This window comes from Sinohyriopsis cumingii, chromosome 17, assembly GCF_028554795.1.
Source record: "Sinohyriopsis cumingii isolate HCF-2022 chromosome 17, ASM2855479v2, whole genome shotgun sequence".
Lineage (NCBI taxonomy): Eukaryota > Metazoa > Mollusca > Bivalvia > Unionida > Unionidae > Sinohyriopsis > Sinohyriopsis cumingii.
The window spans coordinates 112,756,424-112,772,371 of NC_142977.1; the positions used below are offsets into that span (position 1 = coordinate 112,756,424).

The following is a 15,948-nucleotide window of genomic DNA, read 5'->3' on the forward strand; positions in this document are numbered from 1 at the left end:
CTACGTTAAAAATCCAAATCACACACACACACACACACACACACACACTACTACGGAGATTTGAAACGCTGTGAACTTTAGAATTACAGGTTACTATTAGAGTTTACTTTAGTAGCATGTATCTATAAATTTTAATTCCGAACCTATTACGATGACCAGTTTGGTTTTATTGTAGCTGTTTAGAGCTGTCTGAATTTGTTTAGGGCTGTCTGTAGCTGTTTAGGGCTGTCTGTAGCTGTCTGTACGTATGTCTATACGTATGTATGTGCGCATGGTGGATCCATGAAGGGTGGGCGTGACCAATACAAGGGTGTCAACCCAGTTCAGGAGAACTGTCTGCTGTCTGCACCTATGTGTGTGCGGGTATATCGGCCCGTCTGTGTGTCTACAGAAGATGATGTAACCATTAAGGTCATACAAAGACGAAACCGCTAGTTTGTAAACTTGTGCGCATGGTGGATCCATGAAGGGTGTGTACGGCCATTACAAGTGAGGGCCAACCCAAGAATTCCGGAGAGCTGTGTGGTTTGTCAGTGCACACATTTGCAAGTTTTACAAATATTTATGAACCATACGGCTGTACAAATGACTGAGTCGTGTTTGTTTCAATTTATTGTTGTTTCGATTGAGTACAATGAGTCATTTCGGTTACATGAGATTATGTGAATCTCACTTTCATTACATAAGATTATTTGAATCTTAGCCATACATCAGAATACATGAATCATTTTTAGTTTACCAATTTGTGAATGTTTGGATAGAGTATTTGAATGAGATGTACGTTTGTTAATTCATTATATATATATATATAATAATGAGGAGTTTGTATCGCGCCTAATCTTTAAGAGCTCTAAGCGCTTTACAACATTAGACGACACATATAAGATAAAAAACATATAATGATATGATTACAAAAACAAACACCATGAAATTAGAAAACATAAAAAAAAAATAATGAGAATATTTAAGTTTGTTCTTGCAGTCGAAATAAGTGTTTTGAGAGCACTCTTGAATGGGATCACTGTGTATTTGTGTCTGAGTTCAGTGTGCAATTAATTTCTTGGTGCTGGGCACTGGTATGCAAAAGAACGCTGTCCATATAACTTTGTTTTCATAGTGGGAATAATGAGTATACGATTGTCAGAAGAGGAGCGTAAGTATCTTGCTGGTGTGTACACATGGGTGAGGTCGGATAGGTATGTTGGACTAGAGTCCGACAGTGAAATGTAGCACAGAGAACAAATTTTGTGTTTGATTCTGGATCGAATGGATAGCCAGTGTAGGGTACAGAGCAGCGGGGAGGTGTGCTCTGATCGTGGTACTCTAAGTATGACCCGAGCAGCTGTGTTTTGAACTTTCTGAAGTTTCTGGAGCAGATATTGAGATGAACCAGAGAGAGAGTGGGGGTACAATAGTCCTGTCTTGAAAGTGCTAATGAACACACAAGTGTTTTAGTGGCATCAACTGAAAGATATTTGCGAATGGAGCTGATGAGTCTCAGCTCAAGATTTGCAGCATTGCAGATGTTCATGAGATGTTGGTGCAATGTGAGAGTACTGTCCAGAGTAACACCTAGGTTGCGTACTGATTGTGTGAATTTAATATTGGTGTTGCTGTCACAGAATTAGGCAAAAAAACAAACTTGGTTTTGCCTTAGAACTATTTGACTATTTTTTGTTGTACATGCGTACAACGTTATCTAGGGTGAATAAGTGTTTTTCCAGGGAAGCGACTGTACTAGCATGTACCTCGCCGGAAATTAATTGCGACGAGGGACATTAAAAGCATGATATGCACGGATATTTTACCCTGACTATTACTCATTTTGCAATGGATTTAAGGAAGATCAATTTCTAATTGACACACTGGTCGTTTTGGATCTCGTCAAGGAGTGTAGGCTCTCCATTGTGTTCTCCAGCCATAGGGGTACGTGTTAAATTTATATTTCATTTGATATGCGATGCTTATTCAGTTTGTAATGTCATGTCGTGTAATGATGCATTTATTACAACGCAGATTTGAAACGTTGTGAACTTTGCTATTAGAGTTTAATGTATTAGCATATATCTAGAGATTTTTAGAACCCATTATTATGACCAGTTTGTTTTTATTGTATCTGACTAGAGCTGACTAGAACTGTCTAGAGCTGTCTGAAGCTGTTTAGAGCTGTCTTGAGTTTCCAGAGTATTTAGGGCTGCGCGCTGTCGATACAAATATATGTATGTATGTCTGTACATGCGGTGGAGCCACCGACGTAGACGTAGCTATTTCAAGGGTGCTGTATGCTGTCTGTACGTATGACTGTATATGTGGTATATCCGTGAAGGGTGCGAGCGGCCGATAAAAGTGTAGGCCAATCCAAGGACTCGGTGCGGCTCATCAGTTTATGAATCGTACGACTGTACAAGGGTCAAGAAGCATGTTTGTTCCAATTGTCGTTTCAATTGGGTACATTTTCATGTTCATGAGATTGTTTTGAATCTTAGTTGTATTCCATGAGATTATGTGAATCTCACTTACAGTGCATAACAATATTTGAAACACATTTGAATACCTTAAGATTATTTAAATCTTAATCGTAGTCCATACGTGAGATTATGTGAATCTGTCTTACAGTGCATAATATTATTTGAAACGTATATGCAGTCTATGAGGTTTCTTGAATCTGTATTTCATATTGAATTCATATTTTTGGTTTATTTTCAATGTGTGAATGTTTGTGTAGAGTGATTGGATCAATCGTATGTTGAGAGCGTGAGAGAATCATTGTATTTATACACCATATATTTTTCTTTATTAATTCATTTCATAAATTTCCATCTTTCACACACTGTTTGTGTTATTCATTTAATCCAAAATCTACTCGGTTTCTATTCTGCAACAGTTGCTGATATTTATTGTTTGAGGTAAAGGATGTGACTGAGAAAGTCTTTGTGTTGTAATCAGAATGGCCTCATTTTTAGCATCATTCGTCTGCAGCTTGTCACATGTCATCCATGATTTCACATCAGAAATGCACCTATCTACACCTTGTATGGTAGCATCAACTTCAGTTGGGTGGCTAGATTTGTATATTTGGATGTCATCAGCGTACAATTGGTGAGACACTGGATGATGATCTATGACACTTGAGAGCGACTGAGTGTATAGAATGAAGAGAACAGGTCCAAGAACAGACCCCTGTGGAACACCACAACATAGATCAACTGGGCTGGAGTGTATTCCATTTGCAGATACAATTTGTGTCCTGTTGACCAAGTAGGACTTGAACCACAGTAAGGCTGTATCATGAATGCCATACTGGAGACGCTGAAGTAATATATCATGGTCTATTGTGTAAAATGCTGCAGACGAATCAAGGAGGGCGAGGACTGTAATCTTTCCGCTATCCAAAGCAGAGAGAATGTCATTAACTACTTTTAGAAGAGTAGTTTCAGTACTGTGGCAAGGGCGATATGCAGACTGTACATTGCTAAAAAGACTGTTTGAATTCAGATAAGATATACATATATTGAGGGCAAAAACAATGATTTTACAAATTATGTGGCTTGCTTGCTAAAAAAAAGTTTAGAAAAAGTTATGGGGACGGAGGCTGTGACTTAGAAATAAAAATTTCAAAACGCCTAGAATGACAATACCCGTTGTGGTTGTAGTAGTTTTGTGGGATTGGGATTGGGGACCATTAGCGGCGGATTGGAGTAAAGTTAAATTCTTAGTTATTCACTTAAATGATTTGAAACTTTTACACAGGAGGTGAGTACCTCTGAAGCATAGAATGACAACCCTAAGAGATTTATTTTACCAGCTGACATTAGTAACTCATCAGCTTGACAAGGTTACACTGCTGCTGTTCTAAATTCATTTAAAGTCAATAAATTTATCAATATTTTCCGAATTTTGTTTCCGAAAACGCATTTAACATCTTTTGAGCATCTTTAACGAATCCGTTTGATGCATTCAAACAAAACAGTGATTTACGTTTTTCTGTAATATTTTTTGTTTGCCATTAAGCCATTAAATCTATTTTAGAGTTCTCCATAATTCCTTCAAAATATTATGAATGTCAATCTGTAATTTTTTTGTTATTATGAATATACACCACAACACTTCTTGAATATAAAATATTTTTTCTGCCGTAAAAATTTTCCTGTACGAAAAATATTCTCTTCCATATTGCATAGTGCTCTCGCTGCAGTAAAAACAAAATCAGTAAAATTAAATTCTCAGCTATCGACTTTAATGATTTGAAACTTTGCCACTGAGGCTGAGTGCCTCAAAAATATAGAAAGGAAATTCTAAGAGATTTATTTACCAGTTGAAATCGATATCATTCATGGAGAATCTTTCCAAGGAACTGGCTCATATTTATTTTCAGTTCACTTAAATCCTACAGGTACATTTTGCCCATTTTTATGCAAATGAATGAAAAAAGTCTTAAAGTTTGCCTCGAAACCGTTTTCTTTGGTTCAGACGAATTTTGAATACCAATTAATAAAATCATTCAATACGTAAAATAAAAGGTTGTACAACTTGCTAGAATTGACAACAGAATTGTAATTAGGATTTACCTTATTACGCTTGCTCACGTATAAAATAAAGGTCGAGGCCGATACCTGTAGAACCCTGACATAAGGCTCCCCATCCTCATTAGTGTAGGAACCATTGACCATATAATGTCGAAGCCACTGCAGCTGGGGTTCTGTATCACTGATTATGACCTTGCATTCAAACGTGGCGTTCATGCCCTCAGTTACAGTCTGATTCATTGGACCTTCTATCATCGGAGCTAGAGGCATCCTTTCTGGAAAATTACATACATAAAGGATGTAAATTTTGCTCTAATTCAATATCCAAGATAAAAGTTACAAATTGATTCTTTCGAAAGGGTACGGTTTACTAATAGACCGAAATAAACAATTTGTTCAAGAGGTTAACTTTGAGAAGAAAAAAAATCCAGCTGATACTCGTAGACAGGAATGGTTGTTTTCATGTTTACATCTGCTGAGTGGAGAGAGAAGAGGAAGGGAAACAGGAATGGATATTTTCATGTTTACATCTGTGGAGTGGAGAGAGGAGGAGAAAGGAGACAGACAGAGCATTACGAGTTATTTAACACCGTTGAATAACTTTATTATCATGTGCAACAGTGTACACGTTGATCTCATCGTCTTAAACATAAAATATAAATATATTTACATGGTTTTCGTTTAAACTTTATTAGAAATTTTTGTTTGTGCTTCTACAACCAAGATCCTTTCATGACGCGTTTTCTACCAATAAGCTTCTTTTGAATCACGTGTCTTTAGATATGATGCAATTTACGAAGCGGAGAGAAATCCCAAGCATGCCATCAAATGTGTGTTTCGCGGGGGGAGGGGGGTTGTGCTGAGAAAAAAAACTGGGAATATGTGGATCTCCGAAAAAAATCGATAATAGTTCATACACATGATATCAAATGATTGGCCATTATGCTTTTACTGTTGTTCAAACTGTCTATACAGCACAAAGTGCGAGCCAATAAATGTATTATTACGATTGATTGTTCGTCCATCAAGTCGATGAAGACCACTTTAGTCATCCAGTGTTAGGACTCTTTGGTTTTCAAGTAAGTAATAGAAAAGTGCGAAAACCAACAAGTATTGTAATATTTAACAAGTAATTTATTTCCCCAGAATACAAAGTGAAACTTTAAAAAGAACTTGCATTATTGCGAATTAAATCCCAAATAGTCCAAAAAATTCTATCACCAGCCCTATTGAACAAGGTCCTAATTAAATTACAGTGGCGTTCGAAATAATATCCAGCACTGAAAGTGTTGTTTGTCTTTAGTAGCCTGTTGCGTGGAGATGTGCCAACAGTCTTTTGGTTAATGACAATAATATAATCCAAGATGTCCTTATCTGAATTCATTATAATTCCAAGCTAATATCTCTGACCAAGAATAATATCAATCACTTTGTAATTCCAGAGAAGAATATTTGAATAAATAAGTCCACCGAAACGAAAATACTGAACACAACAATAAAAATGGTTCTGGATCAAGATCTTACATCAATAATGAGTAATTTCTAGATAAGCAAGATTATAAAGACTCTACTTGACCTAGGTCACAATTAGCATTTTTTGAAAATACTATGACTTGCAATTTTCCTTTCCAAAACATTACAAAGTGTCTACAAGATACAATCTGTTACTAAAATTATAATAAGGATGTGGTGAACAACAGGTAGGCTATGTAGTTTTGGGGAATATCAATGTCATAGACCCAGACCCAAATAAATATATTTACTTCTATTGATAATGATCCTAATATTTAACCCATACACATATAAAAATATTAGCTATGCATCATTTGTCTAGCAAAATAAAGTTACTGGTCAGGTAGACAATAAGATTGATTTTGGACAAAAGTCAATAACAAAACACATTTATATGTATTATATAAGCATGGAGAAATACTTACAAATACAAATCAAATATACATAACAGTACGAAAGATTATTTCCTAGACTTATCTAAACTTTTTAATTGAATGATTATACTAGGTTTGTACTGTAGACATTACGCCATGTCCTTTAAGCAAATTGCTTTTGTAATTCTAAAAAATCCTGTTTAAGGTACAATAATATTTACTGTTCTCAGATTTTATTTTAATCACGATATGGCTTTAAACAAGTGGGACCTGTTTCACCAATAATGTTAGCATTTGTCTGTACAAACGATATTATAACTAATATACATTATAAGTAATACATAAATTATATTTCCAATAAAGCTAATTGTATAGCTGATACAGTCGTTCTTTACATACCACGCTGAATAATTTGAAATGATATTGTCATTCTTGTAACCTTAACGTTAACGTTCATTAAATACCTAGCTGAATAATTTGAAATAATATTGTTATTCTTGTAACCTTAAAGTTAACTTTCATTATATACCACGCTGAATAATTTGAAATGATATTGTTATTCTTGTAAACTTAACGTTAACGTTCATTACATACCACACTGAATAATTTGAAAGTTAACGTTTAGTACATACCACGCTGAATAATTTGAAATGATATTGTTATTCTTGTAACTTTAAAGTTAAATGCTGAATAATTTGAAATGATATAGTTATTCTTGTAACCTTAACGTTAACGTTCATTACGTACCACGCTGAATAATTTGAAATGATATTGTCATTCTTGTAACCTTAAAGTTAACGTTCATTACATACCACGCTGAATGATTTGAAATCATATTGTCATTCTTGTAACCTTAAAGTTAACGTTTAGTACATACCACGCCGAATAATTTGAAATGATATTGTTATTCTTGTAACTTTAAAGTTAAATGCTGAATAATTTGAAATGATATTGTTATTTTTGTAACCTTAACGTTAACGTTCATTACATACCTAGCTGAATAATTTGAAATGATATTGTTATTCTTGTAACCTTAAAGTTAACGTTCATTACATACCACGCTGAATAATTTGAAATGATATTATCATTCTTGTAACCTTAACGTTAACGTTCATTACATACCACGCTGAATAATTTGAAATGATATTGTCATTCTTGTAACCTTAACGTTAGCGTTCATTACATACCACGCTGAATAATTTGAAATGATATTGTCATTCTTGTAACCTTAACGTTAACGTTCATTACATACCACGCTGAATAATTTGAAATGATATTGTCATTCTTGTAACCTTAACGTTAACGTTCATTACATACCACGCTGAATAATTTGAAATGACATTGCCATTCTTGTAACCTTAACGTTAACGTTCATTACATACCTAGCTGAATAATTTGAAATGATATTGTCATTCTTGTAACCTTAACGTTAACGTTCATTACATACCACGCTGAATAATTTGAAATGATATTGTCATTCTTGTAACCTTAACGTTAACGTTCATTACATACCACGCTGAATAATTTGAAATGATATTGTTATTCTTGTAACCTTAAAGTTAACGTTCATTACATACCACGCTGAATAATTTGAAATGACATTGTCATTCTTGTAACCTTAACGTTAACGTTCATTACATACCACGCTGAATAATTTGAAATGATATTGTCATTCTTGTAACCTTAACGTTAGCGTTCATTACATACCACGCTGAATAATTTGAAATGATATTGTTATTCTTGTAACCTTAAAGTTAACGTTCATTACATACCACGCTGAATAATTTGAAATGATATTGTCATTCTTGTAACCTTAACGTTAACGTTCATTACATACCACGCTGAATAATTTGAAATGACATTGTCATTCTTGTAACCTTAAAGTTAACGTTCATTACATACCACGCTGAATAATTTGAAATGATATTGTCATTCTTGTAACATTAACGTTAACGTTCATTACGTACCACGCTGAATAATTTGAAATGATATTGTCATTCTTGTAACCTTAACGTTAACGTTCATTACGTACCACGCTGAATAATTTGAAATGATATTGTTATTCTTGTAACCTTAAAGTTAACGTTCATTACATACCACGCTGAATAATTTGAAATGATATTGTCATTCTTGTAACCTTAAAGTTAACGTTTAGTACATACCACGCTGAATAATTTGAAATGATATTGTTATTCTTGTAACTTTAAAGTTAAATGCTGAATAATTTGAAATGATATTGTTATTTTTGTAACCTTAACGTTAACGTTCATTACATACCACGCTGAATAATTTGAAATGATATTGTTATTCTTGTAACCTTAAAGTTAACGTTCATTACATACCACGCTGAATAATTTGAAATGATATTATCATTCTTGTAACCTTAACGTTAACGTTCATTACATACCACGCTGAATAATTTGAAATGATATTGTCATTCTTGTAACCTTAACGTTAGCGTTCATTACATACCACGCTGAATAATTTGAAATGATATTGTCATTCTTGTAACCTTAACGTTAACGTTCATTACATACCACGCTGAATAATTTGAAATGATATTGTCATTCTTGTAACCTTAACGTTAACGTTCATTACATACCACGCTGAATAATTTGAAATGACATTGCCATTCTTGTAACCTTAACGTTAACGTTCATTACATACCACGCTGAATAATTTGAAATGATATTGTCATTCTTGTAACCTTAACGTTAACGTTCATTACATACCACGCTGAATAATTTGAAATGATATTGTCATTCTTGTAACCTTAACGTTAACGTTCATTACATACCACGCTGAATAATTTGAAATGATATTGTTATTCTTGTAACCTTAAAGTTAACGTTCATTACATACCACGCTGAATAATTTGAAATGATATTGTCATTCTTGTAACCTTAACGTTAAGGTTCATTACATACCACGCTGAATAATTTGAAATGACATTGTCATTCTTGTAACCTTAACGTTAACGTTCATTACATACCTAGCTGAATAATTTGAAATGATATTGTCATTCTTGTAACATTAAAGTTAACGCAAGTAAGCAAACCATCATAGCCTTTCAAAGAGGCAACAACAACAACTAATAAAGCCCAAAATATGACACTGATAAATTGCTAGAAAATATAGATTCATTTAAATACATATATTTGCATTTATTGAAAGAGGGCTATTGAAGACGTAGAGATGTTATTAACAATTTCGAGAGCAGCGACTTTTATATTGAGAAATATTTGTAATTTCAAGTTAAATATCTCTTCGAATATGCAACATGTTCCTGTGTATATAAGAATCAATTTGATATTGTGATATCAATCAGTGAAATCCACGAAGAATTTGTATCTTCTGTTAGGTTATCAAACATGTGACAGTATTATTAATATAGTCATTTGTTGAATATAATCATCACACATGTTACAGTATTATCAATATAGTCATGTGTTGAATGTAGTCATCGCACATGTTACAGTATTATTAATATATATAGTCATGCGTTAAATGTAGTCATCAAACATGTTACAGTATTATTAATATAGTCATGTGTTGAATGTAGTCATCATACATGTTACAGTATTATTAATATAGTCATGCGTTGAAAGCAGTCATCATATATGTTGCAGTATTATTAATATAGTCATGTGTTGAATTTAGTCATCACACATGTTACAGTATTATTAATATAGTCATGTGTTGAATGTAGTCATCAAACATGTTACAGTATTATTAATATAATCATGTGTTGAATGTAGTCATCATACATGTTACAGTATTATTAATATAGTCATGTGTTGAATGTAGTCATCAAACATGTTACAGTATTATCAATATAGTCATGTGTTGAATGTAGTCATCAAACGTGTTACAGTATTATACAGTATTATTAATATAGTCATGTGTTGAATGTAGTCATCAAACATGTTACAGTATTATTAATATAGTCATGTGTTGAATGTAGTCATCAAACATGTTACAGTATTATCAATATAATCATGTGTTGAATGTAGTCATCAAACGTGTTACAGTATTATACAGTATTATTAATATAGTCATGTGTTGAATGTAGTCATCAAACATGTTACAGTATTATTAATATAGTCATGTGTTGAATGTAGTCATCACACATGTTACAGTATTATTAATGTAGTCATGTGTTGAATGTAGTTATCAAACATGTTACAGTATTATTAATATAGTCATGTGTTGAATGTAGTCATCAAACATGTTACAGTATTATTAATATAATCATGTGTTGAATGTAGTCATCACACATGTTACAGTATTATTAATATAGTCATGTGTTGAATGTAGTCATCAAACATGTTACAGTGTTATTAATATAATCATGTGTTGAATGTAGTCATCATACATGTTACAGTATTATTAATATAGTCATGTGTTGAATGTAGTCATCAAACATGTTACAGTATTATCAATATAGTCATGTGTTGAATGTAGTCATCAAACGTGTTACAGTATTATACAGTATTATTAATATAGTCATGTGTTGAATGTTGTCATCAAACATGTTACAGTATTATTAATATAGTCATGTGTTGAATGTAGTCATCACACATGTTACAGTATTATTAATGTAGTCATGTGTTGAATGTAGTTATCAAACATGTTACAGTATTATTAATATAGTCATGTGTTGAATGTAGTCATCACACATGTTACAGTATTATTAATATAGTCATGTGTTGAATGTAGTCATCAAACATTTTACAGTATTATTAATATAATCATGTGTTGAATGTAGTCATCACACAAGTTACAGTATTATTAATATAGTCATGTGTTGAATGTAGTCATCACACATGTTACAGTATTATTAATATAGTCATGTGTTGAATGTAGTCATCACACATGTTACAGTATTATTAATATAGTCATGTGTTGAATGTAGTCATCACACATGTTACAGTATTATTAATATAGTCATGTGTTGAATGTAGTCATCATACATGTTACAGTATTGTCAATATAGTCATGTGTTGAATGTAATCATCAAACATGTTACAGTATTATTAATATAGTCATGTGTTGAATGTAGTCATCAAACATGTTACAGTATTGTTAATATAGTCATGTGTTGAATGTAGTGATCACACATGTTACAGTATTATCAATATAGTCATGTGTTGAATGTAGTCATCAAACATGTTGCAGAAATATTAATATAGTCATGTGTTAAATGTATGCATCAGATATGTTACAGTATTATTAATATATATACTCATGCGTTAAATGTAGTCATCTAACATGTTACAGTATTATTAATATAGTCTTGTATTAAAGGTAGTCATCAAACATTTTATAGTATTATTAATATAGTCATGTGTTAAATGTATGCATCAGATATGTTACAGTATTATTAATATAGTCATGTGTTGAATGTAGTCATCAAACATGTTATAGTATTATTGGCACAGTCGTGTGTTAAGTGTGAGCATCCAAGTATAGTCAAGTGTTATGTGAGGTCATCAAACCAGTTACAGTGTTGTTTGTTGAATTCATAATATTTATGACTTCAACGTACTCATGCATGAGCTAGATTTGGATTAGTATCGCATAACTTGAAAATAGAAATGTCTGGTTATGTAAGAATCAAGTAATAAGTGCCCATGTACAGTAGCGTATTGATTGGGGGCGGGCTGGGCGGTTGCCCCGGGCGTCAGAGGTCTTGGGGAGCCAAAACATCATCTTCACCCCGGGCGCCATTTACTTATATGCACTTCCCTTGACAAAAGGAACACAAGTGTATGGTTTTCTGTCATACTTCAAAAGCATTTGACTGTGTGTAGCACAAAGGAATAATACATTTTAGGCCACGGTATCGATTTCTTTTTTGTTGACTGGATCACAGACTATTTAACTACCTGGGCTTAAAATGTCATTGTTATAAAGTCGAATCTACCACTGTGTACTTTACTGCGTGAGTCCCACAAGGGTCTGTATTACGCCTGTTTTTATTTCTTCTCTACATTAGTGACATAACTGATGACCTTTTAAGCACTACAACACTCTTTGCACGCAACAGTTCATTATCACATGCGTCTAAAAATACGCTTGAAATATAATATATTTTAAAGGCCGAATTATATACCATTTATATTTTGTCAAGAATGACTGGTGGACTTCAATCCTACCAGGACCGATCAATAGTTCAATGATACCAGAATGAAGCACTGATAGTTTCGCGTAAAAGAGTACTAGCCATGCCTAAATTAAAATTTAAAAATGAGATAGTAGCATTTGTTGATAAATGATAAATACGCTGGAGTTACTTTTAATTCATATACAAAACGAACACTTAACACATTAGGAACGAAAAATTCTGGACTATTACATCTTTGAATCACTAGGGGCATACACCAAGAGATATAACAAGACAAAGTTGTGCAAAAATAATAGACCAGCGAGTTCTTGTGTCTATCATAATAGCGAACCAGTATGTTTTGACCTAATTCTAAGTTGTGAACAAAGGACGGAAACAAAGTGTGGTGAGAGATCGACGCAATCTACAGAATTTGGTAAAGAAATTATATCCAGTAGAGTGATGCAAAGAAGTTCTGAAGGAAAGACGTTAAGATAATTGTATGTCGGAATAATGGACAAGAAGTATAATAATAATAATAATAATAATAATAATAAAGACAACACAATCATAAAAAATGTAATTACTTATTAGCACAAAATTTGTGTCTGGTGCAAAAGTGATAATGGACTGTAACTTTTTACAGGATCGCAACGGGAAGGTTAGATTTTTTTAAGTTAGGCCAAACTCTCCATGAGTTTTCAATTTGTGGTATCCAGTATCATTCCTTACGTGTGCGTTCTATGTCTGTCTACTCTAGGTTAGATTCAATCGGTAACATATCAAAGGACACGACTGAATATCCATTTAGGTTGTAATGTTTGGCGACTTTCGCGTTGATTTTGCTGCGATTATTGATTTGGGATTATTCCTTCGCTTCCAATCAATGATTTCGCCAACACATTCGCCAGCACAGATTTTGCGTATCAAAAGATATATTGTATTGCAATAAATCTAAGGTTTATGCCATTTGTATTTACGTCTCCGTTTTTATAGATTTGTTAGATTTTTGTGATTACTTCTTTGATTATGGGAAGTTGGTGTTGGGGAAATATTCCTCAGCTCGAGTAATTAGCCAGTATCTATAGGCAAACGTCAAAGTGTTGACGAGATTCATAATGGCATGGTTTGTTTTCGTAGTGAGTCCATGTATGAACTGCATAAGTGGGCTTGGAAGTTCCTATTAAAATCTAATTTTGCTGATTTATTGTGTATCTCCATAGGGAATGATATTTTCCACAATGGAATAATTGAGAAGGCATTCTTCCATTATCTGGAGACGCCTTTTGCCGTTGCTTTGATGGTAAATTGGTGTAGATTTACAAGTGAAATGAGGTTTAAAATCATGATTTGAATGACCCAGGGATAGAGGAGGAAAATATTTCCCTTTATTTGGTGCTTCAGTTATATTTTTATTTTCACGGCGCAAAGTACTGACGCTACGTAACGCAAATCTTAAAAATAGAACTATCAGTTGTGAGGTTGTCATGCAATTGTGAAGTTGTAATGCAAATGTGAAGTTGTGATATTTGTGGTCATTCAGTGATAAGAGGAATTTATTGATAGTCTTGGCAATTTTAGAGCTTCCAGTAGACATTAGGTGTTGTCGAGAAGTCCTTGGAAATAAGGAGAAAACAATTCTAGCAGAATTCACACGAGTGTTAGATTTGCTCGGTAAAGAGATCCCTTTCGCTTATTACAGTATTATTTGCTCGACATCCTAACTTCTGACTGATGGTGTAGTTAACTTATGTTGTCGAACTTTTGAAAGATTTGGTCTCCGGCATGTGTCTGCAGATTAGGTAACGCTTGTCTTTGCGATGATATGTACCTGAATATGTGGTCTTATATGACGTCAATCTGACAAATACCAGATGGTTCTTGAGATTTTTAGGTCTACAGTACATAACCATAGGAACGTCTTGAAATATACACTTGAGACGTTCAGACGATTCAGTATGGTGTCAATACTTGCATATGATGTTTTGATGGATTGGGGGCATCGAGGTGGAAAGTTAGCACGAAGGGGACACGCTTATTGGTTTTCTTGTTTTTATATTTTAGGAGGTTTCCTCTGTCGATGAGGTTTTGTTAGTAGCCTCCATAACGTTGATCCTTTCTGTATCCTCACCTTCGAAGGTGCCCCCTATGGTCTACGAGTCACACATGCATTAACAGAGACAGAGAGAGATAGAGAGAGAGACAGAGAGAGAGACAGAGAGAGAGAGAGAGAGACAGACAGAGACAGAGGGAGAGACAGAGACAGAGAGAGAGACAGACATACAGACAGTGGGATTTGGACTTTTAACGTAGCTTTAAAAAATGTTCAGACATGTCACAACGATGTCTGCACTGTGGCAGTTTGTAGTGATGTCTAGCTCTGGGGGATCATGCCGCAGCATGATGTCCCACCCAGTCATATTATCCTGACACCATCAGTTCCATTTAACAGATAGGCACTGTGAATTCAGAGATACATGTAATCTTAACTTATACTGGTTTAACTTGACCATGTCCCACAACATGTACTAACAATTTAACACAAGCGTGGCAAAACTCACTTTTACTTAAATTAATTTTCCCACTTGCATCACTGAGTCGATCAAAGAATCTCCGAATGTTTTCCAGGTGATCATTACAGGTATCGTTGTCTATAACTACACCATCACTGAACGCATCTTAGCCATTTATACCAGATTTTATCATTTTCATTAAACGCTGGAATGTTGAGGGAGAATTCTTCATACCGAATGGCATTACTTTATATTGATAAAGTTATCTGAAGACGCAAATGCCAAAATTTCTTCGGCCTTTCCGTGAGTAGAATTTGCCAGAATCTTTTCAAAAGATCAAGCTTGGTGACATATTTTACATTTCCAGTTGTGTCAATGAAGTTATCGACTCTTTGTGCTGGAAATACGTCTGTCCTGGTGACACTGTTCACGTTTCTATAGTCGGTGCACATACCTGTTTCGTCACACAAATACATGGCAGCCTCCAATTATTTTTACTTGGTTGAATAAAATCATTCTCCATCAAACATTCTCCAGCAAATATTGAATTTAAATTTTAAAACATTCATGTTAAATAAAAATCATTCTGTAGAGATGCTGTTTCAAAGGTGCAGAATCTACAATCTCATTATCATTATAAATTGAATAGTTCCTGTTGGAACGTTTGGAGACAAGTACTCATATTCACATAACAGCTGTTAAAATTCGCACGTCTCTTGTGGCTGTAGATGTGAAAGTTTCTGGTCCAAATTGTTTGATATTTTTCGAATTCCGAAAACTGGCCAAACCAAAGTCACTACAGTCCGAGTGCACTCCATCATTTAAATCATCACTCTGTTGGACAAGTACAACGAAGCTGATTGAATTAACATGATTAACAAGGCTATCTCTGTCTACGTATTCATTTAACATATATA

The 15,948-nt window shown here is 33.8% G+C and overlaps 1 protein-coding gene across 1 annotated transcript in view; it reads right to left on the reverse strand.

Moving 5' to 3' along the window:
- LOC149779683 (hemicentin-1-like) overlaps positions 1-15,948 on the reverse strand; it is a 425,151-nt gene that overhangs the window by 253,246 nt on the left and 155,957 nt on the right. Inside the window, exon 15 of the mRNA XM_089938453.1 lies at positions 4,614-4,801. Within this exon, the coding sequence (XP_089794579.1) occupies positions 4,614-4,801 (188 nt within the window). The remainder of the gene's footprint in view (positions 1-4,613; positions 4,802-15,948) is intronic.